The sequence below is a fragment of the Ceratotherium simum genome, chromosome 4 (assembly GCF_057802395.1).
Source record: "Ceratotherium simum simum isolate JZ-2026a chromosome 4, ASM5780239v1, whole genome shotgun sequence".
In the NCBI taxonomy this organism is placed as follows: Eukaryota; Metazoa; Chordata; class Mammalia; order Perissodactyla; family Rhinocerotidae; genus Ceratotherium; species Ceratotherium simum.
The window spans coordinates 34,349,136-34,373,091 of NC_141903.1; the positions used below are offsets into that span (position 1 = coordinate 34,349,136).

The 23,956-nt window shown below is 56.2% G+C and overlaps 1 protein-coding gene across 7 annotated transcripts; it reads left to right on the forward strand.

Moving 5' to 3' along the window:
* The first annotated feature begins 988 nt into the window (after positions 1 to 988).
* On the forward strand, positions 989 to 23,956 carry PCDH1 (protocadherin 1). Of its 7 annotated transcripts, XM_087429635.1 has the most exons (6): positions 8,778 to 9,014; positions 9,475 to 10,337; positions 13,314 to 15,509; positions 20,686 to 20,905; positions 21,869 to 21,907; positions 23,045 to 23,184. In XM_087429635.1, exons 1-5 carry the CDS (start codon positions 8,936 to 8,938, stop codon positions 21,892 to 21,894), a joined length of 3,384 nt encoding a protein of 1,127 aa, XP_087285761.1. In that variant the 5' UTR covers positions 8,778 to 8,935; the 3' UTR covers positions 21,895 to 21,907; positions 23,045 to 23,184. The 7 variants fall into 7 exon arrangements, with proteins under 7 accessions (XP_004420111.1, XP_087285763.1, XP_087285760.1 ...); XM_004420054.3 differs by lacking the exons at positions 8,778 to 9,014; positions 21,869 to 21,907 and adding an exon at positions 989 to 1,150 and having other exon boundaries at positions 23,045 to 23,956; XM_087429634.1 differs by lacking the exons at positions 8,778 to 9,014; positions 21,869 to 21,907 and adding an exon at positions 1,491 to 3,426 and having other exon boundaries at positions 23,045 to 23,956.

The window sequence follows — 23,956 nt, forward strand, 5'->3', positions numbered from 1 at the left end:
CTAGATGGCGCCAGAGAGCCAGAGCTGAGCGGGAGAAACAGTATCGGAGTGTATGACACTGCGTGTGACACCGTGTGTGACTCGGTGAGTGTGAGTGTGACAGGGAGCGTGTGGCACTACGAGGGCGTGTGACACAGGCCGTGACACTGCGCGGCCTCGCGGGGCAGGGACCCGTGTGACTCTGTGTGATTGTGTGTATGTCACTGGTAAATGTGCGGGGCCACAGCTCCCTGCCGCCCTGGGGGCAGGTGATTGCCCGACCCTCGAATAGCCCGAGCTCGGGCGCGTCACTTCATCCTCACACTTGTATATCTCCCCCGTCCTCATTCTAGAGGACCCCCGGGTCCCATTACCCTCCGCCTCCCACGGTCCCCTCCATAGCCCCACCCCCACGGCTTGCTGCGGCCGCCGAGGCTGACCGCTCTGCTGCTCCGGCCAGGGGGGAGGGGTGGACTTCGCCCAAGCGCAGGGGGGAGGGAGGGCCACACGGGGTGATCTGGGGGTCTGGGCGGGAAGAAGGTGGATCTGGGGGAGCAAATGCCCAGAGAAGAAGGCACTGGGGGAGACACTTCCCCTGCCTCGACTTTCCAGGGGGCAGGATAGAGTGCTTGGATAGGATAGGACAGGTGTTTGAGGGTAGGAGGGGAATTCGGGAGGGGTCCCAGATGGGGGCTCGGGTGGAATAAGTATAAGGTGAAGAGCCAGGGAGGGGGACAGCCTGTGTATCCGGGCCCCGGGGAGTGGGGAGATAGCACAGGGGGGCTCCTAGCTTTAGGGAGCGGTGCTCGGGGGGGTCCCCTCCCAGCGGGACCCGAGCGGTCCCCAGCTCCACCTCCCGGCCCGGAGGGGGCGCGGGGAGGCGGGCGGGAGGCGGGCGGGCGGGCCAGGAGGGAGGGGGAGGGAGGGGGCGGGCCGGGCTGTGCGCTCCGCTCGCTGCTGGCTCCGCCGCCGCTGCCGCCGCCGCCTCACACACTCGGGGAGCGGGAGCGCGGCGCGGACGCGAAGCCGCCGGGGCTGCTGCGCCCAGAGCCAGCCGGAGCCGGAGCCTGAACCGCAGCGCCAGCCCGAGCCGTGCCGAGCCGCAGCCCGGGCCGGGGCCGGTGGCGGCTCATGGACAGCAGGGCCGGCGGCCGGCGCTGCCCCGAGGCGGGTAAGAATTCCGCGGCGGTGGAGGCGGCGGCGGCTCCCGGCCGGGAGCGGCCATGGCCAGCGGGAGCTGAGGGAGGGGCGCTCAGCGGAGCGAGGCCATGGGGGCCCAGTCGGTGCTCAGCGCGCCGGGGCTGAGGTGGGGGAGGCTGGGAGCTTGGAGTGGGGGTTGCGGCCGGGGCACCCTGGCCTCCAAGGTCCGCGCCGAGAAGCCGAGTGAGGAGAGGGGGTGCTGAACCGGACCCCAGTCTAGGTATCCTGCACCCCGGCGCGCTTAGAGCCGCGGGGATAAGGGGACTCCAAGAGCGTACGGGGTGGAGATGGTTTGGGGGATGCGCGAAGCCCATTTTTGGGGGGGGCGCTCCCCGAGGACGAAACAAGCAAGGACCCTCATCGACAACGCACACACACACACTTGTTGGGCGACGAGCTCGGATCACTTAGGCGCTTCCAGCTCCCTGCTGGCACCCGGAGGGCCAGACCACGGACATATGTCCACGTATACATACATCTGTACATATGTGCACACAGACATACCTCCTGCACACCAGCGCCCACTGGGGCACCCTCACTAGCTCAAAATCCTCTTCAGCGTCTGCACGCTTAGCAGCACGGACACACAACCCGTGGCCATACAGAGCAACAGAAAACAACGGGTGTGACATTTGGCGACGTGGACACACAAACACAATCCCGGTCACTCATGTATGAGTACCACAGCCACAGTTCGCCAGATGAACACTCAAAACCTAGCCTCACACACACATATTCCTTTAAGGAACACACCCCAACATAAATCATGTTACCCACTCCTTGGCCAGAACATAAGTACACATCACGGGTCTCGCTTACACCTCTCCACTGCACCCACATAATCACACAACCCAGTGTCTCAGCACACGCCTTGCCGGCACACACCCTAACACAGTAAGTAGCACCTACAGCAGCGCCTCATGGTCACAAACACAGAATCCATTGCTTCACATATCTTAACACTGGGTGTCACACACACCTTGCACCAACAGTGTCACATTACACCTTGCAGCGTATACACACACACACTCTGTCCCTCTCCCTTGGAGGCCGGATTCCGTCGGGGAAAGCCGCCTGGGAGCCCCTAGCGCCCCTTCACCTTAATCACGACATTGTTATTGTAAATATCGGCACAGCGGGAACCCTAGGGGCCGGCCGGACCGGCTTCCCTGCCGGCGCTTCCCCCACCCCCACTCCGGGGCCGGGCTGGCCGGGTATTCCCGGAACAAGCTGGACCTGGCAGGCCGCGCCATCCCTCCTGGGCCCCAGGGCCCTAGGTCCCTTTGCAGAGGGTGTAAGCCTAGGGCAGTGTTTGCGACCCTTTCGGACCATTTAGCTGCGTTCTCTTTGCCATCTGGGTCCCCAGCACACCTGGGTCCCTCACACCTGTGTCCCTCTCACAGCTGGGCACCCCTGCCCGGGGTCCTGGTTGCAGGCCAGAGACGTGTGCGCGGGCAAGGCCCTAGGGCCAGAAGGGAGATCGCGGCACGCTCAGGAACAAAATTGGTAGGCGAGATGGACTGGCACCCCTTCCCCCCCCGCCCCCCCAGCTACTCTCGGTAGCTCAGACTTCTGGCCTCAGTTTCCCCGGCACTGTTCGGCAACGATTCCTACTGGCAGGAAATATTCGGGGCGGCGTTGAGGTCTTTGAGGACTGAGCGCGGGGCAAAGGCCCCTTTTCCGCCCGCCGCGAGAGGGTCCGTTTCAGGAGAATGTCCCCTCCCGGCCGGGCTCGCTGCTTTGTGATTCCGGCGCCGGCTCCCTCCCCGCCCCCTCCCGGCGCCCGCTGCGCCGCTCCCGCCGACGCCCGCTTGCGGGGGACCTGAGGCTGAGGCCCTGATGCGAAGGAGGAGGGATTCCCCGCGGCGGCCCCCGGGGCGGGGGGCGCACAGGGACCCACTGGCCGGGGCGCGTTCTCATGGTGCCGCGCCCCCGCCTCGCCTGGAGCTCGCGGAGGCCCGGCGCCGCCGGAGTGGGGGTGGGGCCGCCCGAGCCCGACGATGGTGGAGGAACAGCCGCCCTCCCCCAAATACACCTCCGCGTCCTCTGGGAGGAGACGCCCCGCCGCTGGGTGTCTGCGGGGAGCGCCCGCTGACCGCGGCCGCGTAGACAGGGGGTTTCCCCTGCCGACCGAGTCCAAGACTTCGTGCCGGAAGACGGAGGGAGCCTTCCATTACCTGCTCTGGGCCAACCCTCCGTAGCTGCCGGGAAAGAGGGCACCCAGAAGATGTTTGCGACAGCCCAGAGGTGTGTGTGTGGGGGTACTTTCTTGACGAGGGGGTCTGGGAGGATTGAAATCTGTGATTACAACTAGATCAGGGCACAGGGTGGAATCGAGGGAAGAGGGATGAGAAGCGCCTCCAGAGATGGACAGGGTCAGTGTGGGAGGGGAGCAAGTCTGGTTTCAGTTCTGGCTGCGTTTGGTTTGCCCCCCGTCCCTCACCCACCCAATTTGAATTCCAGAAGGGACTTCGGTTGGAAAGGCGTGTCTTGCTGGTCGGGCGTTCTCCTGGCAGAGGGGCTGCGCGAGATAGAGATAGTGAGCTAACTGCTGGGAAGAGTGGGGTGGAAGGGCCCGGAGAGGGCCTGCAAGGTGGGGAAGGAGCTGAGTGGGAATCAGGGCTGGGGGAGAGGAGATGGAGGAGGCCCTTCTGATATGGGGTGAGGGCTGCCCCTACCCTGAGCAAGAATAGTTGGTGCTGCAGAGCGAGTCTTTCAACAAGGTATTAAGCATCTTCTATCTGCCAGGACCCATGGTGGGGCTGAGGATGCAGAACAATAATAAGATACCCACCCTCCCTGCCTGCATTGGTCTCCCAACTGGCAGGGGATTGGTTCGTTTATTTATTGAACCACTGAGCACCTACTGTGTGCCTGATGCTGGACATCAAATGCTCTTTTCAGTGATTGAAAGATAGACATAGATATATAGATAGCTGTCCTTCACAATGTAATAGACCTTAATGCATCAGATCTCATTTAATCCTCCCAAATAGGGAGGATTTATTATTTCTGCCTCCCAAGAGGCAGGATTTATTATTTCCATTTCACAGTATGGAAATAGGTTCAGAAAGGTGAAATCACTTGGCCAAGGTCACACCGAGAGGAAGTAGTAGAGCAAAGGTTTGAGCCCTGACAATCTGACTCAAGAATGCAGGTGCCTGGAAGCCCTGCAGAGGCTAATAGAGGGTTGTGGAAGACAAGGGAGAGGAGCTGAGGCTGTGCACTTGTTCGCTGTGGGAGGCCTCTGAACAGCTCCACCCCACACAGCCCTGCTTGCTTACCCTCCTCTCCTAGACGTTCACTTTGTTGCTTGGTGTTTTGTGCCCACGGTGGTGGTGACTGTTGTGTAACAGTGCAGGGGTGAGGGTAGGGAGTCAGAGCTGACCTGGTCACTGAGACAGCTGCCTCTGTGTTTCCTCTCTGGCCACAGCAATCAGCAGGAAGTCGACCCTGGTCCCTGAGGTGGGCTGGAAAGGAAGGCTCAGGTGAACCCTCACCATTGTCCGCCTCCCTCCCCAGATGTTGACACAGATGACGTTTTCCTTGGCATTCCCTGGACTCTGCCCCCTCACACCTCACTGTGCTCCTTAGGCCTGAGAAGAATGAGTCACTGTCCCTGCTGAGGCTCTGGCTTCTCAGTCCTGGGTGCCCGTGTTACTAGGTGGAGGTAGGGACACCCTTGCCAGGAAGGCAGCCAGTACCTGGGGAAGGGCAGATAAGGCACTAATCGCTTCAAAGGCCGCCGTCTGGGACTGATGACTCCTGATAACCAACCACTGGGACAAAGTTCAGGGATGGTGGTGGCAGGGGTGAGGAAGGGCCCACCTCACTGCTGTTCCTGGCTTCTCTGACTCTCTTCCTGCATCCCTTGGGCCTCTGGGTGGGCAACAGCAGCCTGAGAGGCCTGGGGTTCTGCAGTCCTTGAACGCTAGGCCCTCTCTTTCTCTTTCCCTCCTTGCCAGGCAGGTCTGGCAGCCCAGGGATGGTGTGCGTGTGTGTGGAGGTGGGGGGTGGGGGGTGTGAATGGCAAACATCATATTCTAGCCTCCATGATTTCTGTTGATTTCCCTTTCCCCCATCCAGCCTTTCCCCAGACTCTGGGATGTGAAGAGGCATTCTTATTTCTCAAATCCCGACTCTTCTGCTTACCACTTCTGTGACCTAAGACAATTATTCTTTTTGAGCCTCAATTTTATCATCTGTACTATGGGGAGTGGTGTAATAATAAATAGCACCCATTTCAGAGGGTTGGAAATATTAGATGGGATAATATATGTAAATGTAGTAACATCTCAGGGAGCGTTAGCTGGGACGATGATGATAGCGATGACAGTGATAATAATGTAAAAAGTGATGATAATAGAGTTTGCACTTTTTTCTTAACTCCAAGGACCTAGGTATCTCAGAGTTGTTCCCAGATGGTCTAGGACCCTTGCATCCTGCTGTCTCTACCCTCCTGCTTGGGAGTTTCTTCAGGTCCCTCCTCTAGAATCAGAATTCCTAAGGGTGGGGCCAGATAATACTCATTTTAAAGGAACTCTCCAGGTACTTCAAGGGCCTAAACTCTCTTCAACTCTTGCCTCTACTCTGGGTAACCCTCCTCCAACCTATTTTCCCCCCAAATTCCTCCTACCTCCCAGGACCCCCCTCGCCATACCTTCCTTGCCTTCAATATTCATCTGTGGTTCTCTTTCCAACTTAGAAGTTGGATACCACAATCGTGTCCTGACTCCTCTGCTGGCTGAAGGTAAGGGATCTCTTAAAGGTGACAGGAAGAGTGAGAGAGAGGGAAAGAGAATGTGTGTGTTGGAGGGGTGTCACAAGCATGCTGTATTTGTGCTGCCTGGGAGGCCTGAGGGGTTAGAGCCCAGAGCTGTGACCCTGAGATGGGGAAGGAAGCCCCAAGGCGGTGGCTTAATCTGTAGCTCTTGGAGTGGCCACAAAACAAAGTCACCTTGACTCTGCCAGACCATGGACTTCTGAATTTGTACCCAAAATTTGTGGGCATTCATTTTCCTTGGAATAATCTGCTCCATAGTTTCATAAAATTCATGTAGAGGGATGTGGCCCAAAAAGGTTAAGAATCCTCTAGGGAGCGGGTGGAGGCAAGCCGTCACTGCCCCATTTCTCCTCTTTGTCAGGTTTAGGGTAATTCCCATGTAACCCCCACCATGCCAAGACCCATGCACGAAATTGGTGCGCACAATGATCCCATGTTGTGTGTGCTATGGGGGGGCGGGGCAGGATGAGGTGCCCAGAAGGGAATGAGGTTCTTTGGAGACAGGTGTGTTTGGGTTGGGGCTTGATGGTAAGATGAGCCCTGTGCCAGGTCCGTGCTGGTAGAGGGGAAGTGGCTGGAGGGTAGATCCAAATGGAGCATCAGATAAATTCCTCCTTCTTTTAAAGAGACTAAGATTGCAGCTGGGAACAAATACACACACTAATCTTATAACGGCCTCACACACCTTGAGCACATTAGTGCCGAGGAGTGACCAGGGAGGGGCTATGCTTTGGGAAGGCTACTGGAGGAAGTGATTCCTTGTGTGAGGAGTCTGTGCATTCAGTGAGCATTTGCTGAGAGTCTCCTATGGACCTAAATAGAAGAATTAAATTTGACTCCAGCAGCTTCTCAGTGGAGTAGGGGGAGTTGGGTAAGGAAACAAGCAAGGACCACACAGAAAGTGCCAGGAGAGGCTAAGCCTGGGAGCTAAAAGAATCAGTCATTTAGGAGCTCTTACTGAGGACCTACTGTGTGCTGGGTCCAGGATGGGGTCCTGAGATGGAGGGGTAAACAAAGCAGGGGCTCTCCTGCTCAGTCTTGTAGGAGAGACAAAAATTCACAAATTATTTCCCAAACAGCTGTATAACTATAGTTATGTGCCGCATAACGACATTTCAGTCGATGATGGACCACATATACGATGGTAGTCCCATAAGATTAGTACATGGAGCCTAGGTGTGTAGTAGGCTATACCATCTAGGTTTGTGTAAGTACACCCTCTGATGTTCACACAAGGATGGAATTGCCTAACGACGCATTTCTCAGAACATAGCCCCATCGTTAAGCAATGCATGAATGTACAATCATAAGTGCCTTGCAGGAGCATTTGTTGAATACTCACTGTGTGCTAGGCATTTAGTCCACATGATCTCAAATTCCCTAGGAAATAGATAGTATTTTCCCCATTTTACAGATAAGGAAATTGAGGCTCTAAAATCATTTGCTCCAGCTCTTGTAGCCAGCAAGTGGGCAGCTGGGGTTTGCCTCAGACTGTCTGATGTCACAGTCCCTGCTCTTTTCTACCCTGCTGCCTTACATGTGCCAAATGGGCACAACCAAACAACGCTGACAAATAGTCATTGAGTTAGAATCATTCTCAGCTCCATGATGGCAGATTGCTTCTGTCTTGTTTGCTGCTGTGTCCCTGTGCCCAGGACAGAGCCTGGAATGTTGTAAGTGCCCAGTAAACATTCCTTAAATGCATGAATGAGCACCTACGCTAGCTCTGTGAAGGTGCATGAGTGGGGGATGGGGGATGAGTGTAGGGAGCCCTGTCCCTTCCTTCATGATGTTTGGCATTTGCCTGGAGAGGCAGAGAACATAGGAATAGGTGCACAATGCTGGAGCTGAACAACACGGGCGGGCGGTGTCCCGGGCAGCACAGTGATTCATTGCTGTGGGATTAGGGCAGACAATAAGTAGCTGTGAGTTGGAGGAAAGAGAGGTCACTGTGGGCTGGAGGGGCCTGGGAAGGCTTCCTGGGGGACTAAAGCCTGCCTTCCTTGGGGTGGGTGTGGTCTGTGACAGGGCTTTGGGTGGGATTTCCAGGTGTGGGGCAGGTATTCCAGTGCAGGTGGGGAGGTGGGGAGAGGAGATTGAGCCTGAGCCCTCTGCTGAACGTGCTGGACCAGAGACTTCAGATTTGAATAGAGGGGCTGGGATTTGAATAGAGGGGCTGGCCGTGGTTTTGTTGGAGAGGAGAAGAGAGTCAAGACTGGGACAGTAGCTGGCAGGTCTGGCTGGGGTCTGCAAATGCACAGCCTCACAGCAGGGGGAGATGGGCAGAAGAAGTGGGCTGTTGTGGTGATGGGGGGTGCAGCTTGTGGTTGGCTAGGGCATACAGGGCTCTAATTGGAAGGATTTAGGGGTGGCAGGGAGAGGCAGGTATGAGATAGGACTGAACAGGTTGGGGGGGAGGGGCCAGGTGTGAAATAGGGGCCGGATGTTTGTGGGAATAGGGGTCAAATAGGAGTCAGACAGCCTGTGAGCAGGGGTGACGGGGAGTGGTCAGGGAAGGCTGGTGGTGTCATTGGTAGCTCTGTCCCAGTTAGACCTGCTGGGCTCCCTATTGCTAAGGACAGGCCAGGGCAACTCCTAATGCCAATTCCAGGGCTAGTCAGTCCTGACCCCAGTCTTGACCTCTACTCTCTTCTCCCACACACCTGCTGGTATCTCTCCCCTTCTCTCCCCCGAGTGGAAGCAGGAGAGGGAGGGGAGGGGAAGCCCTGGTAACTGGTATGTGCACACGTGGGTGCGGGCTCAGGGGCATGTGTGTTTGGGGAGGTTGGAGAGGGCTAAGACCTACTCCTCAGCCCTAACCATTTTCAAGCCTTGATTGGTGCCCAGTTCAAGCTGGTACTTCATAGTGATGGGGGACACTGGGCACTATGGGGGATTATTGTCACAAAAGAGGGATTTGAGATGTCGTACTTCATATGCATACACTGACTTGCCATCTCAGAAGAGAGAAAAATGAGACATCATCCCCTCTCTTTCCAGCCAACCCGAGTGGCCCTCAGTGTGGGCAGTAATGATCCAGGGTCTGGGAAGTGTAAGTTGTGCCTGTGTCTCTTTTCTACTGTGTATATGGGGGGGCTTGAGGCCTCACCCTTCCACTTGCTGTCTCTCCCTATCTCAGTATCAGGGTAATTACCATGGGTGACTAAGGCAGGATGCTGGTGAGAAGGAGGTGTTGGGCAAAGCACAGCAGAGAAAGGAGGGAGGAAAGGAGGGAGTGTCGGTGGGTCAGGGCGTTTCATGGGCGGGCGCTGCTCTAGACCTGTTCCAGCCCCTTACCGGCTCCTCCAGCTGGGGCAGACATCACTGCTGCACCCAGCTAAGGCTGAGACTCAGGGTTCTGGGTTCTGGAATCAGGGTTCTGTGCTGGGCCTGAGCTCTCCTGTGGGGGAGTAGTATGTAGGTGGGAGAGGGAGAGTGGGGGCTGGCTCTGGGCAGCTCTCAGGGCCGGGTTCCTCCCAGCTGACCACCTGTTTTGCCTCTTTCCTTTGCAGCCCTTCTGATTCTGGCGCCTGCGAGGATGGGGCCCCTGAGGCCCAGCCCAGGCCCTGGGGGGCAACAATTGCTGCTGCCCCCCTTCCTGCTGGCGCTGCTGCTCCTGCTGGCTCCATCCCCAGGCCATGCCACTCGGGTAGTGTACAAGGTGCCAGAGGAACAGCCGCCCAACACCCTCATTGGGAGCCTTGCAGCCGACTACGGTTTTCCAGACGTGGGCCACCTGTACAAACTAGAGGTAGGCGCCCCGTACTTGCGGGTAGATGGCAAGACAGGCGACATCTTCACCACTGAGACCTCTATTGACCGCGAGGGGCTCCGTGAGTGCCAGAACCAGCTCCCTGGTGAGCCCTGCATCCTGGAGTTTGAGGTGTCTATCACGGACCTCGTGCAGAATGGCAGTCCCCGGCTGCTGGAGGGCCAGATAGAGGTACAGGACATCAATGACAACACACCTAACTTCGCCTCGCCAGTCATCACGCTGCCCATCCCCGAGAACACCAACATTGGCTCGCTCTTCTCCATCCCCGTGGCTTCGGACCGCGACGCTGGCCCCAACGGTGTGGCAACCTATGAGCTGCAGGCTGGGCCTGAGGCCCAGGAGCTATTTGGATTGCAGGTGGCAGAGGACCAGGAAGGGAAGCAGCCACAGCTCATTGTGATGGGCAACCTGGACCGGGAGCGCTGGGACTCCTATGACCTCACCATCAAGGTGCAGGATGGTGGCAGCCCCCCACGCGCCAGCAGTGCCCTGCTGCGAGTCACCGTGCTCGACACCAATGACAACGCCCCCAAGTTCGAGCGGCCCTCTTATGAGGCCGAGCTGTCTGAGAACAGCCCCATAGGCCACTCGGTCATCCAGGTAAGAAGCCCCTTCATCTAACTGTGAGGGTGACCCACCTTTAGAAATGGGAGCCCACCCTAACCTGGTGAGCATTCCCTTCACTTAGTGGGGAAATCGCCAGGATCCTATAGTAAGACCTCTTCTCCTCAGCCCCAGCCTAGTGAGATCTTCTCACAAACCCCAGCCCACTCCAGCAGGTGATATTATTTCCCTCTGTCAACCTGATTAGGTGACAGTGACATAGCATATGAACAGTAATCCCCCCATCCCCAAGGCAGACTCAAGTTGGAGAAACCTCTGAGCAGTGAAACCCCCTCCCGAGTCAAATGATACCCTCCTCCCCAGCCAAGTGAGCCTAGTTGGAAGTAGAATCTCTCCAGAGATGAGAATATCTTCCCAACCAGGGGCGCTTTAGCCAGATGAGATTTTCCTGAAGCTGTAGGACAGAGCCTTACTTTGCCCCTCCCTGACAAAGTCAAATGAGACCATTTTAGCCGGGTGAGTCCTCAGAGTTCTAGAAGACTGTACTCAGATGTCTGTACACCTGCTTCCTCCCCTAGACACGGGGCGCCCATGGGTTTGGGGTGCTTGGCACGCGGTGGGGAGGTTGGTTGCCTCTGCTGAAGTTCTCAGCACCCCTCTCCATGGGAACTGCCCCAGGGGCTGGGCTGCTTGGTCAGGCCAGGGCCTGGGAGGGAGCAAAGAAAGCGAGCATCCTTGCAGACGAGTGGGCGTACCTCCCGTTGTCATCTCGGCCCTGGCCTCCTGCCAACCCCAGCTCCTTTCTCCTTCCCCATGTGCTACAGCTGGGTGTCTGTGATGTGAGGGAGCTGAGGAGGGCTCAGCCTGCCCTGCACACCATTACCCATCCTGGGAAACCCTTCGTCCTACATCCTCAAAACTGAAGTGGGGCATGGAGAGGAGTTTCAGCCTTTTTTTAAGAGGCTGGTAGACTGGAACCTGTAGAAGAGAGACTGAGAAAGAAAAGAGAGACAGACAGTCGGGGATGGGAATAATAATAGCCTAGGTGCCAGGCACTGTTCTAAACACATAATGTGTATTGTATCATTTAATCCCCACAGTACAAGGTAAGCATTATCCCCATTTTACAGATGGGAAACTGAGCCCGTGAGAGATTAGGAAACTTGCCTGATAGCACCTAGCTGATATGTTTAGATCCCACTTTGGCCACATCCAACAGTCTGGCTTCAGAGCCCATGTGTGTAACGGCTACAACACCTCCCAGTAGGATGAAGCAGGAGAGTGGTGCAGAGATGAGGCTGCAGGCAGACAGGGCAGAGAAGGGAGGATGGGAGAGAACCAGCAGTGGAAAAGAGGCAGAAAGAATGGAGCAATGATGAGAGGGAGGCAGAGACAGAAGTCAAGTCATAGACAGAGACAAAGGGAGGTAAGGTGGCAAGAGAGGCAGATAAAAGCTGGGTGACCAATCTAGAGACAGGAAGACAGTGGGAATCATAATGAAAAAGTCAGTGATAGATAGATAGACTGAGGGTGGGGGTGAGGGCGAGGAGAAACTGTTAGATGTTGGTTCTCGCAGCAGGGAGCACAGCCCAGGGTAGCTGGGAACCCCCACCCAAGTGTCTCCACTGTCGAAAAAGTCCTGGCAGGAAGGAGAGGAGACTAGCAGTGGCTGGAGGGCCCAGTAGGTGTGGTGCCCAGCACTGATTTCAGGGATGGACAGATAGGAGGATGGATGGATGGATGGACAGACAGAAACTGGGGTAAATGCTATTTAGGGAGCACTTGCCATGTACCAGGAAGTATTAGGCACTTTAACATGTATTATCCTATTTAATCCTCACCACAACCCTGTGAAATAGGTTCTTATTATCCCCATTTTACACATTTGTAGACTGGGGCTTGGGGAAGTTAAATACTTGGCCCAAGGTCACATAGTTGGGAAGTGGTGGAGCTGGGCTTTGAACCCAGGACTCTCCTGCTTTGCTTCCCAGAGACTCTGCAAAGTTATGCCTGTCCTATCCTCCCTCTTCTACCCCCACCGCCATCACATTCTGTCTGGCTGTGATGTAACTCCAACGTTCCTGTTTCTCCCTGACCAGTGGTACCTCATCGCAGTTCCCACCTGGTTCTTGTCCTATTGCCACCCATGTTTGTATAGAGTTGGGCTGAGTGTGTGTCGGCATTGGCGTGGGAGGGCGTGCCCACTGCAAAGGGACAGATAGTTCATTGTTTGATGCTGGGAGCCCAGCCCACTGCCAGCAGGCTCTGTGGCTTACACCAACCCCTCCCTCCTGGCCACAGGCTCTGCTGGATTCCTCAAGTTGGTGCCTAGCCAGCGCCAGCCCAGCTGGGAGGGGAAGAAGCTGCTGAAACAGGTTTCCCCGGTTTGACAGAGCAGTAGCCTGTCTGGCTCCCTCTGACCCACATCCCTACCTAGCTGCTTTCAAAAGAAATTCCCTCACCCGCAGCCCCCAGGTGGGCATGTGGGTCTCCCCTCGAGTGCGAACACACACATGCACAAACACATAAATCTCACATAATCACACAGTCTCACACAATCACACACGTTTATGTGCATGCATAGTATCCACATATGTCATGTATACACACCATCTCTACCCCTCACACCTTTCCAGCTCTTCAGAAGGGTTGAAGGCCGGTTCAGTTGGATGGAAGGGCTGTCCTAGTTGCTAGTTGGATTCTCATCCACATATTTGGGTGGACTAGCACAAGAATAATAAGTAGAGTTTAATTCTGCCCTGTCCCATCTCTAGTAGCTGCTTGTAGCCCTGTTGAGGATTTGCAGGCTGCATCTGTCCTCTTCAGGGAAATAGATTGGTAATGTCTGCCACAGTGTCAGGACTGGGGAAAGGGCAGTACTTGTGCTGCTTTTGGAAAGGGTGCCACATTAGACTCATCGTGTCTGCCATGCTCGTTGGAAAGGCAGCACTGCGTCCCTTAATTTGCTATCCCCACACTAACCCATCCCTGTTTTCCTCCTCTGCCCTTTAGGTGAAGGCCAATGACTCGGACCAAGGTGCCAACGCAGAGATCGACTACATGTTCCACCAGGCACCCGAAGTTGTGAGGCGTCTTCTGCGACTGGACAGGAACACTGGACTTATCACTGTGCAGGGCCCCGTGGACCGTGAAGACCTAAGTACCCTGCGCTTCTCAGTGCTTGCCAAGGACCGAGGCACCAACCCCAAGAGTGCCCGTGCCCAGGTGGTGGTGACTGTGAAGGACATGAATGACAATGCCCCCACCATTGAGATCCGGGGCATCGGGTTGGTGACCCATCAAGATGGGATGGCTAACATCTCAGAGGATGTGGCAGAGGAGACAGCTGTGGCCCTGGTGCAGGTATCAGACCGAGACGAGGGAGAGAATGCAGCTGTCACCTGTGTGGTGGCAGGTGATGTGCCCTTCCAGCTACGCCAGGCCAGTGAGACGGGAAGTGACAGCAAGAAGAAGTACTTCCTGCAGACCACCACCCCACTTGACTACGAGAAGGTCAAAGACTACACCATCGAGATTGTGGCCGTGGACTCCGGCAACCCGCCACTCTCTAGCACCAACTCCCTCAGGGTGCAGGTGGTGGACGTCAATGACAACGCACCTGTCTTCACCCAGAGCATCACTGAGGTCGCCTTCCCTGAAAACAATAAGCCAGGTGAAGTGGTCGCTGAGGTCACTGCCAGTGATGCTGACTCGGGCTCCAATGCTGAGCTGGTTTACTCTCTGGAGCCTGAGCCGGCTGCCAAGGGTCTCTTCACCATCTCACCTGAGACTGGAGAGATCCGGGTGAAGACATCCCTTGATCGGGAACAGCGGGACAGCTACGAGTTGAAGGTGGTGGCAGCCGACCGGGGCAGCCCCAGCCTCCAGGGCACAGCCACTGTCCTTGTCAATGTGCTGGACTGCAATGACAATGACCCCAAATTTATGCTGAGTGGCTACAACTTCTCCGTGATGGAGAACATGCCGGCGCTGAGTCCAGTAGGCATGGTGACTGTCATTGATGGGGACAAAGGGGAGAATGCCCGGGTGCAACTCACGGTGGAGCAGGACAATGGTGACTTCGTTATCCAGAATGGCACAGGCACCATCCTCTCTAGCCTGAGCTTCGATCGGGAGCAGCAAAGCACCTATACCTTCCAGCTGAAGGCAGTGGATGGTGGCGTCCCACCTCGCTCAGCTTATGTTGGCGTCACCATCAATGTGCTGGATGAGAATGACAATGCACCCTTCATCACCGCCCCTTCCAACACCTCCCACCGTCTGTTGACCCCCCAGACACGTCTTGGTGAGACAGTCAGCCAAGTGACAGCTGAGGACATTGACTCCGGTGTCAATGCTGAGCTGACCTACAGCATTACTGGTGGCAACCCTTACGGACTTTTCCAGATTGGGTCACATTCAGGTGCCATCACCCTGGAGAAGGAGATTGAGCGGCGCCACCATGGGCTGCACCGCCTAGTGGTGAAAGTCAGTGACCGTGGCAAGCCCCCACGCTATGGCACAGCCTTGGTCCACCTTTATGTCAACGAGACCCTGGCCAACCGCACGCTGCTGGAGACCCTGCTGGGCCACAGCCTGGACACACCACTGGACATCGACATTGCTGGGGATCCAGAATACGAGCGCTCCAAGCAGCGTGGCAACATCCTCTTTGGTGTAGTAGCTGGTGTTGTGGCTGTGGCCTTGCTTATCGCCCTGGCAGTGCTCGTGCGCTACTGCCGGCAGCGGGAGGCCAAGAGTGGCTACCAGGCTGGGAAGAAGGAGACCAAGGACCTGTACGCCCCCAAGCCCAGCAGCAAAGCCGCCAAGGGAAACAAAGGCAAGGGCAAGAAGAGCAAGTCTCCGAAGCCTGTGAAGCCAGTGGAGGACGAGGATGAGCCTGGGCTGCAGAAGTCCCTGAAGTTCAACCTGATGAGCGATGCCCCTGGGGACAGCCCCCGCATCCACCTGCCCCTCAACTACCCACCAGGCAGCCCTGACCTGGGCCGCCACTACCGCTCTAACTCCCCACTGCCTTCCATCCAGCTGCAGCCCCAGTCACCCTCGGCCTCCAAGAAGCACCAGGTGGTGCAGGACCTGCCACCTGCAAACACATTCGTGGGCACCGGGGACACCACGTCCACGGGCTCTGAGCAGTACTCCGACTACAGCTACCGCACCAACCCCCCCAAATACCCCAGCAAGCAGGTAGGCCAGCCCTTGCGGCTCAGCGCGCCCCGGCCCCTGCCCCACCCCTACCACGGGGCCATCTGGACCGAGGTGTGGGAGTGACAGAGCAGGTGTATCAGGCCTGCTTGCTCTCCAGCCTATGGGGGGGGCCAGCCCAAGCAAGGGTGGGAGGTGGGACCAAAGATCTGGGGCTGCTGAGGCCTCGGTAATGACCCTGCTGCCTCACCTAGGCTGAGGGAAAATTAAGGAAGGCTGTGCTCTGTAGTCTCCTCTCTGCCCCCTCCCCACTGGGAGAGGCCTGTGACTTGTTAAATCCCATGACACTGGACCAGCTGGTGGGTCTTCCAGGTGGGGGCTGGTGGACAGGTGAGCAGATGTGTTTGGAGGCAGAAGTGGGGAGGGAAGTGGAGAAGAAATCTATTCCAACCTGGGTCTCTAACTGAGACCAGCCATGGGTGCTTCTCTAGAGGGGAAACAGGGGGACCTGGGGTCCTGGTGGGTAACTAGGTGGGGATTCTGTCAGGGAGGGGGGCATCCCCATTTGTGCCTTCTGTGTGCTATGTGTCACCCTCTTCCCCACCCCAGGCTCTTGGGGCTGGGCCCTGGTTCCCCTTCCCCAGTCCCAAACACTTATCCCTGACAATAAAGTTCTCTATTTTTGGAGTTTTGGTTTCTTATTTTCCTGGAACTGAGAGAAGGAGTGAGAGAGACTGGAAACAGCCCTTTGTCCTTAGGTCCTGACTCAGTTTCCCCATCCCTTCTCTTTGTCCCTTCCTACATCCTAGACCTGCCCTTCTACCCCCAACCCTATCTTAAATTACTATCTCCTCATCCACCTCCAGGTCCATGTCCATGTCAGAGAAAAGTGCCCTTCTGAGCAGCCTTCAAATGGAGGTGTGTGGCAATGTGTCCCCTCATGCCATGTTTATGAGGCCTTCTCCCTAGGAGTGACACCCTTCCCCAAGAGAGGGCAGGTGGGGGTGCCCCCAAGTCCTGCCCTTTCTCCGTTGGCTGAGACTTGACCTTTCCCATCTGCCTGCATTGAGCAGCCCCTGACAGAGCTCAGCCCAGAGCACCTGTAGGGGTGGAGTGCAGACTGCCTGCCTCAGGTGTAGGCAGAGAACCTCTTAATTCTACCAGCCACCTTCCCTCAGGGCAGGATCTTCCCAAGTCCCTTCCCCAGCCTCTTCATCCCAACACCACTCAAAGCCCAGCAATTAGCCAGCTTTGCCCTATGTCTCCCCACCATGATCACCAGCCTGGGTTGCAGAAGGGAGGGCCCAGAGAGAAGGGAAGGAATCCTCAAGTTCTTTGGATTGACCTGCTCTGTATCCCCACTCTTAGGGTGCTCCCTGCTGACCGGGCTGAGTCCCGCCCGCTCCCTTCCCTTCCTTCAGCTCCTTGCTCTGGCCACCCTGGGCTGCTGGCTCTCACTCACTCTCTCTCTCTCCGTCTCTCACTTCTTACTCTCCTGGGTCTGCCCTATCTCTGACTGTGCCTGAGGGGGAGGGGGGCTAAAGTTTGGGTGAGGGGCCTTAGGTCCTGGGGGAGCCTCTGAGGCCAGAGGCAACCTGTCTCCATGGTGACAGAAGAGGCTTGAGACACTCCCAGGAGGTCCAAGGCGCCAGCTCTCTACTCCAATTCCGTCCACAAACTCCCCAGTGCCCTGGGGATACCCCCAAAGTAAAAACTCCTGGGGGCTTTGGAGGAGTGGGGGCATGGGGAAGTGAAATCTAGTTTCATTTCATTTCTCCCAGACAAATAAGCATCTCTAGGGTGACCTCCAGCAACTTCTGACCAACCATTCTTTCTCTTTTGCTCCTATCCTCGCTGGCGCCGCCTCTTCTATTCCTTTACCTCCTTCATCTGTTTTTCTTTCCCAAGGTCTGAGGGAGTATCCCTTACTTGGCTCTAGTCCAACCTATCCATGGAGCCGTGTTGAATACCTTCTCCCAACATTTGGATACAACCAAACCACAATACCATTGTCATTATCGAAACACATGGGCCGAGTTCCTACTGTGTGCTCATCATGGCACTAGACCCTGAGGAAAAATGGTCATATATGTACAAGACACACAAGTGAAAAGTGAGGCAATTGAGAGTCTTAAGTGTTGAGTGAGAAGTGTCAAAGTAAAGCTTTCCCCAACTTGTTCCATTACTACTTCTGCTACTACAGTACATGCTTGCATTTTTTTGAGTCCTTACTAGGTGCAATGTACCATGCTAAGCACTTTATATGAATTAGCTCATTCAATGCTCATAACTCTGTGTGACATAGGTCATTATGATGCTCATTTTACAGAAGTGAAAACTAGTTAGCAATGGAGTCAGAATTCAAACACAAAGCATCAGGAAATCTGATTTCCAGAGTCTGCTCTTATCCATTATGCTATTAAAAAGGGGCTCCATGACAAAGTTAGTCTTGGTAGTAGAAGATCCACTATCACATCAGCCTATTAAAGGCTCTGCAAAGCCTTCAAGAAAGGGGGACCCTGTTAAATGTTGTATAACTCTGGGTTTTCCAAATTTATTTGACCGTAGTGCCCCCTCCCTTTCTTTGAGGAACATAGTATGGGAAAACTTGCACAGGCCATGGGAGTGGGCTCCTGGGAGGAGAATGTGAAACTTGAGCCAGCTCTTCAATGATGAGCAGGAGCTGGGCAGGAGGTTCACCATGTGAACCAACTCCTGAGGCAGAAGTGAGCATGACCATATTGGAGACAGGGAGAGGGCAGAAAGTGGAGTATTCTAGTTGGAGTGGAGGGTGTGGGAGAGAGCTGAGAGATGAGATTGGAAGAACTAGATTGTAGGTGACATGAATGCCTTGCAAAAAGTTCCTTAAGGGGAAATAGGATCCCCTGAAAGCTCATGAGCTTTGGATGAACTGAGTTTTAGAAAGTTCACTGGACTGTATGGTGGAGTTAAAGGGGATAGAGGTGAAGGTACAGAGTTGAAACTCTAAGGTCTGAACTAAGATGGTAGCAATGGGGATGATGGATGGATGAATTTGGCTGAGCTTGGGGAGAAAAGACCCACAGGACTCAAGGGATAATGGGATAAGGGGTAGGGATGGGGAATGAGGGGAGAGCTACCAGGATTCCCAGGCAGACATCATCCTTCTGAGTTTGGGCAATGGGATAGTGATGAGATCATTGCCCATCCAGAAGCTGATAGAAGAAAAAGAATTGGTTTCAGACCTGTTGACTCTGAAGTGCCAGTAGGGACAGCCAATTGGAAATATCCATCAAGTATCTAGAACTTCAGGACTGGAGTTTGAGAGAGATTTTGGATCTGGGCTTTTCAAGATTTGATAGTCATAAAATTATAGGGAACGTTTAGTGTCAAGTATAACGAAACCCTCCATTTTACAGAAAAGAATCATAGGACAAGAGACCGAGTGACATGCCTAGTAGGCAGGACTGAAGCCTTCGATTACCAGGTGTGGGATCTGCAGGGAGGGAGGGCTGCTGGCTAACGTCTTGAAAGAAAACTGCAAAGAGAAGCATCTGACCATCAGACTGCCCTGCACCCCCCAGACCCCTCCTGGAGCCTGTTCACTTCAACAACAGGTGGACGATGCTCCTTTATAACCTCCCAGCCCCAGATGTCCAGGTCAATTTTGGGACCTTGTCTGTCATCACCCAGATCCTTCAGTGTTTTGGATCACAACATGGATCCCAAGAAGGGTTGCCTATTCCTGAAGATGGGGAGAGCCAAAGTGGGAAGGCACTTCTGGGTTATCTTCCCGTCAGCTCCAAAGCTCCTTGTCCTGACAGCCTCTCCCACCCCAGTTACCTTCAGTGGGATGGAGATTGTGTGGGGGTACCAGGAGGGTGGGTCTGCAAATCTGGGACTTCCTCCTCTAGCCATCTTGATAACCTCCTATTGAGGGTTTTGGAGTAAAGACAGCACCGGCAGTCTTAGAGGATTGGAGGGAGCCTGGAGACTCATCAGCAGGGCCCTGGGCCTGGGCTGCTGCCACTCTGGCCTCCAGGGGCCCTGGGTCCGCGCCCTCCACAACTCCTCATTTCTGGTTGGCAGGAAAACCAGTGGCAGTCCCAGGTGGGTATTTGGGTGACTGGCTGCTTGTGCCAAGTGCCAAGCTGAGGTTGCCAGGTTCCTGGGATGATCGTTAACCCATGGCAGGCTCACAGGGCTGTCACAGGTCTACTCCTCCCACCACAGCCTCCAGTCTAAGCTTCTAAATCCTGGCTCAACCAAGCTGGCAGCCCCTCCCAGAATTTCCTTCCTATTTCCTAGAAGGAGTCTCCATTACAGGCCAGCCTTCCTAATCCCTGGAAAGATGAAGGCCAGGCCCCTCCCCCTCTGCCCAGGTCCTCTTGGGCCCTGCCCTCTACAGATGATACTGTTTCCTGATCTGGAGGATGGAGGTTTCCATTGTTCTACCTCCCGACTCCCAAGGTGCCCTGGTTTGTTATCAGGCTCCCTTTCCTTCTTCCCTCCCATCTTTTTCCACTCCCAGGCCTCTCTGGAGGAGAAGAAGTGGGGAGATTCGGGCTGAGTGGGAGGGAACTCAGCAGGGAGTCCTGAGGCTGCCTAAAGCATTATAAACAGGGGTGAGAAACAGAGGAGCAGAAAGAGGTTGGCACCTCATTGGATGGAGGCAATGGGAAGTTACGAGCAATGAGACAGGTGAGGAGCTGGAGTTTAGGGGGTGCTGTTTGGAAATTAGGGGACTGTTTGGGTATTGGTGAGCCATTTTGGAATTAGGAGTATATACTGCTTTTAGGGATCTGTTCTAGAAATTGGAGGCTTGCTGGTGTTTAGAGGCTGTGCTGGAAGTAGGGGAGTTGGCTGGCATTGTGCTATTCTGGTGTTGGCTATTCCGGAAGTAAAGGGAGGCTGTGCCAGTCTTGGGAAGCTGTGCTGTACAGGTGGTTTTACTGGATTAGGTTTATTGTGGTGGCCTGGGGGCTCTAACAGTTTGTGGCCTGTGCTATGTTGGGACTTTCCGTGTGTGGTCTTGGCTGTATTGGGAGCTGTGCTAGTATTCAGGGGCAGTCCTCTACTGGGGTCTGTGCTTTCTGGGGGACTCTGCTGTGCTGGGGAGCTGGGCCTCTTGGTTGCTGCTGAGGCCTGGGGGCTGGAGGCTCTGGGTGGGCCTGGCTGGGGCCTGGAGTGGTGGTGGGGCAGGCTGGCTGGCCGGCAATGACACTCCGTCTCCCTGCAGTTACCTCACCGCCGCGTCACCTTCTCCGCCACCAGCCAGGCCCAGGAGCTGCAGGACCCGTCCCAGCACAGTTACTATGACAGTGGTCTGGAGGAGTCTGAGACGCCGTCCAGCAAGTCATCCTCGGGGCCCCGACTCGGGCCCCTGGCTCTGCCTGAGGATCACTATGAGCGTACCACCCCCGACGGCAGCATCGGAGAGATGGAGCACCCCGAGAACGGTGAGGGGCATCAGCATGGTTGGGGCACCCCGGGAAGGAGTAAAGCCCAGGAATGGTGACGAGACCTTAGAAGTACCCTCCGCGTATTGAGTTCTGGGTGTGTGTTCAGCGGTAATCAGGTGCTGAGTGCTTTCAGGTGTATATTCATCGAATCCTCACAACCACTCTCTGATCTGAGAACTTTATTGTGCCCACTTTACAGTGGAGGAAACTGAGGCTCAGAGAGGTTGAGTCACTTGCCCAAAGTCATCCATAGGAAGGGACAGAGCTGGGAGGGATTCAACCCCAGGCCTCTCTGACTCCAAAGCCCTTGCATCTGGCACTATATCATGCACTCCCTGGGCACAGGGCCCTCGAGACTGGTTGCCAGGGGGCTCAGGTAGTGGTGAGGGAACCTTGAGGTAATGTGGGTCCCTTAATAGGGTCAGAGGGCCTTGAGAAAAGGGAGGGACCCTGGATGCTATGAGCAGCTCAGAGAAGGGTATGATGATCCCTTGCAGGGAGAAGCAGGAGAGAGTTTAGCTGAGGAAAGGGGGTGGGCAGGTCTGGGGAGGGGAAAGGCTTGTCTGGGAGAGGTTTGGAGGGTGATGGCAGAAGAGATCTGGGCCGGAGCAGAGCTCAGCGAGGGAGTGGATGGTGGGTGTGCTGTCAGTTTGTGAGTGTGTGATGTGTGTGCATGTGCGTGTGTGAAGGCATCCATGGTGGCCTGTGGAGGGGGAGACTGAATAAGCTTTCCCTTAGGGGGAAAAGACTCTCCAGCTTGGAGCTGTCCTGGGGTCTTGCCCCCTCCCTCAGTCCAAACTCCCCCGCCCCCCAAAAAGATGAAAAGTTCCACTCCCCACTCCTCAGGCACAGGGCCCTTGTCAGACCTCCCAGGCTCTAGGTCTCAGAATGCCCTCTGCCCCCGCCCTGCCCCTCCATGCGCGATCTCATGCCAGTCTCGTCCTTTTTGTGCCCGCGCAGAGCCGGCTGGCCGGAGCAGGCCCTGAGGTGGAGTGCCAGGTATGTGGGAGCTGCTCTGGGGTCTGGGGTCTGTGGGACTCGGCCCAGCACCCAGCCCCGCCCACCCAGTGCCCGTGCTCTGCTCCGTGCCATGTTGGGTCTCCCAACTCTGCCCTGAGCTGAAGAGCCTTGGTGCTTTGAGGGTTAACAACAGAGCTGTCCCCTCCTCACCTTGCACTGGCAGGAGGCCAAGGCAGAGTGGGTGGTGCCAGGGGAGCCCCCGCCCCAGACAGTGCTGCTCAGTCTCATCCCTGAGGGGGGGTCACCACCTTGTACTGTCCCCGAGTGAGGGCGGGACAGGGGCAACTGTGACAGGAAGTGCTCATGGCCCAGCCGTTCCCATGGAGACCCCCCGCTGCCCAGCAACCACACTGGCTACTGCTGATGTCAGGCGGCCAACTCCTGTTCCCGTGGGTGTTCTGGGCAGGGAGCCGGGGCAAGGCCAGGGGTGGAGGTTGGTGTAGGGGGCCAGAGTGAGGCGGGGAGGGGCTGCATGAGTGTGCTTGTGGGTGTGTGAATGTGTGCTCCTATGTGAACTCCCCACATAGAAGCTTGTCCCCTCCCCTGGCTTTAAAGCAGGGCATCGCTGTCCTGGGGTGGGAGGGTTCCAGGACAGCTGGGAGCGTGGTGAGGCTTGAGGGGGTTCAGAAGAAGGTATGGGCTCACCTTTGTCTGAGGATAGAGATGCCCAGTATAGATTTGTGTGTCCGCACCTATCTGAGGGTAGGGGGGTGTGTGTGTGTGTGTGTGAGAGAGATTGTGTCCTTAAATGAGGATAGGGGTTTCCTCACCCCTCTCTGAGGGTGGATTTGCATGTCTGAGCCTGTCTGGAGATAGATGACGGAGTGCGAAGATGAGTTGTGTGTTTGTGCACCTGTCTGAGGGCAGATTCGGTGGGTGAGGCTGGAAGGAATATGTCTACTTAAGGATAGAATGTGTGTGTGTGTTTGCATGTGCGCACTCAAGAGCGAGCGTGCGGTGGATGGTGGGAGGGTGTGGGTACCTGTGAGCTCAGTGGGCAGGGAGGGGCATGCACCCCTGTTCTGAGGCAGGGTGTAGGCAGCAGTGGGAGGCCATGGAACGGAGCTTCGGAAGGCTGCCCTGCCTGACGACTGTCCTCCTCTCTCTCTGCTGCAGACTTGCGCCCTTTGCCTGATGTCGCCATGACGGGCACATGTACCCGGGAGTGCAGCGAGTTTGGCCACTCCGACACATGCTGGATGCCTGGCCAGTCGTCTCCCAGCCGCCGGACCAAGAGCAGCGCCCTCAAACTCTCCACCTTCGTGCCTTACCAGGACCGAGGAGGGCAGGAGCCTGCGGGCGCCGGCAGCCCCAGCCCCCCGGAAGACCGGAACACCAAAACGGCCCCCGTGCGCCTCCTGCCCTCCTACAGTGCCTTCTCCCACAGTAGCCATGATTCCTGCAAGGACTCGGCCACCTTGGAGGAAATCCCCCTGACCCAGACCTCGGACTTCCCAACTGCACCCACACCGGCATCTGCCCAGACGGCCAAGCGTGAGATCTACCTGTGAGCCCCTTTCTGGCCGGCGGCCACCCCCCGCCCCCAGCCGCTGGCCAGCTCCCAGATGGGCCCATTCCCGGGCCCCCACTCCTGACCCCTCCAGCGTGGACTTCCTGGCCAGGGCCCTGAGTAGGGGGGAGTACTGGCCTCATGACCATGCTGGCCCTTCCCCGATGCAGGGTCCAGGTCCTCTCCCCTCACTTCATCCCCCAGGCCCCGGGAGCCCCTTCTTCCCCTTTATGGGGCTCCCCCCAGCTAATGCCCAAGAGGGCTCCTCTACAATGACTGGGCTCCCTTCCTTCGACTTCCAGGGAGCAACCCCCTCGCTTTGGGCAGATGGTGGAGTCAAGGGTGGGCAGCACACTTTTAACTCATTGTTTCCCGCATGGCCGACCAGGGCGGGGATAGGATGCCCCCATTCCAGCCCTGAAGCAGGGCTGAACTGGGGAGCCCCTCTCCCTGGGAACTCCCAGAGGAAACTCTTGCTTACCAGGGGTTTCCTGAGGGGCTTTTGTTACCAAAGGTGG

Bases quoted from the DNA above. Each gene is read 5' to 3' on its own strand.
- PCDH1 (XM_087429633.1), top strand. From the start codon at position 8,936: ATGAGACATCATCCCCTCTCTTTCCAGCCAACCCGAGTGGCCCTCAGT. The intron at 9,015-9,474 runs GTAAGTTGTGCC...TTTCCTTTGCAG, and splicing joins TGATCCAGGGTCTGGGAAGT to CCCTTCTGATTCTGGCGCCT. The intron at 20,906-23,044 runs GTGAGGGGCATC...TCTCTGCTGCAG, and splicing joins GATGGAGCACCCCGAGAACG to ACTTGCGCCCTTTGCCTGAT.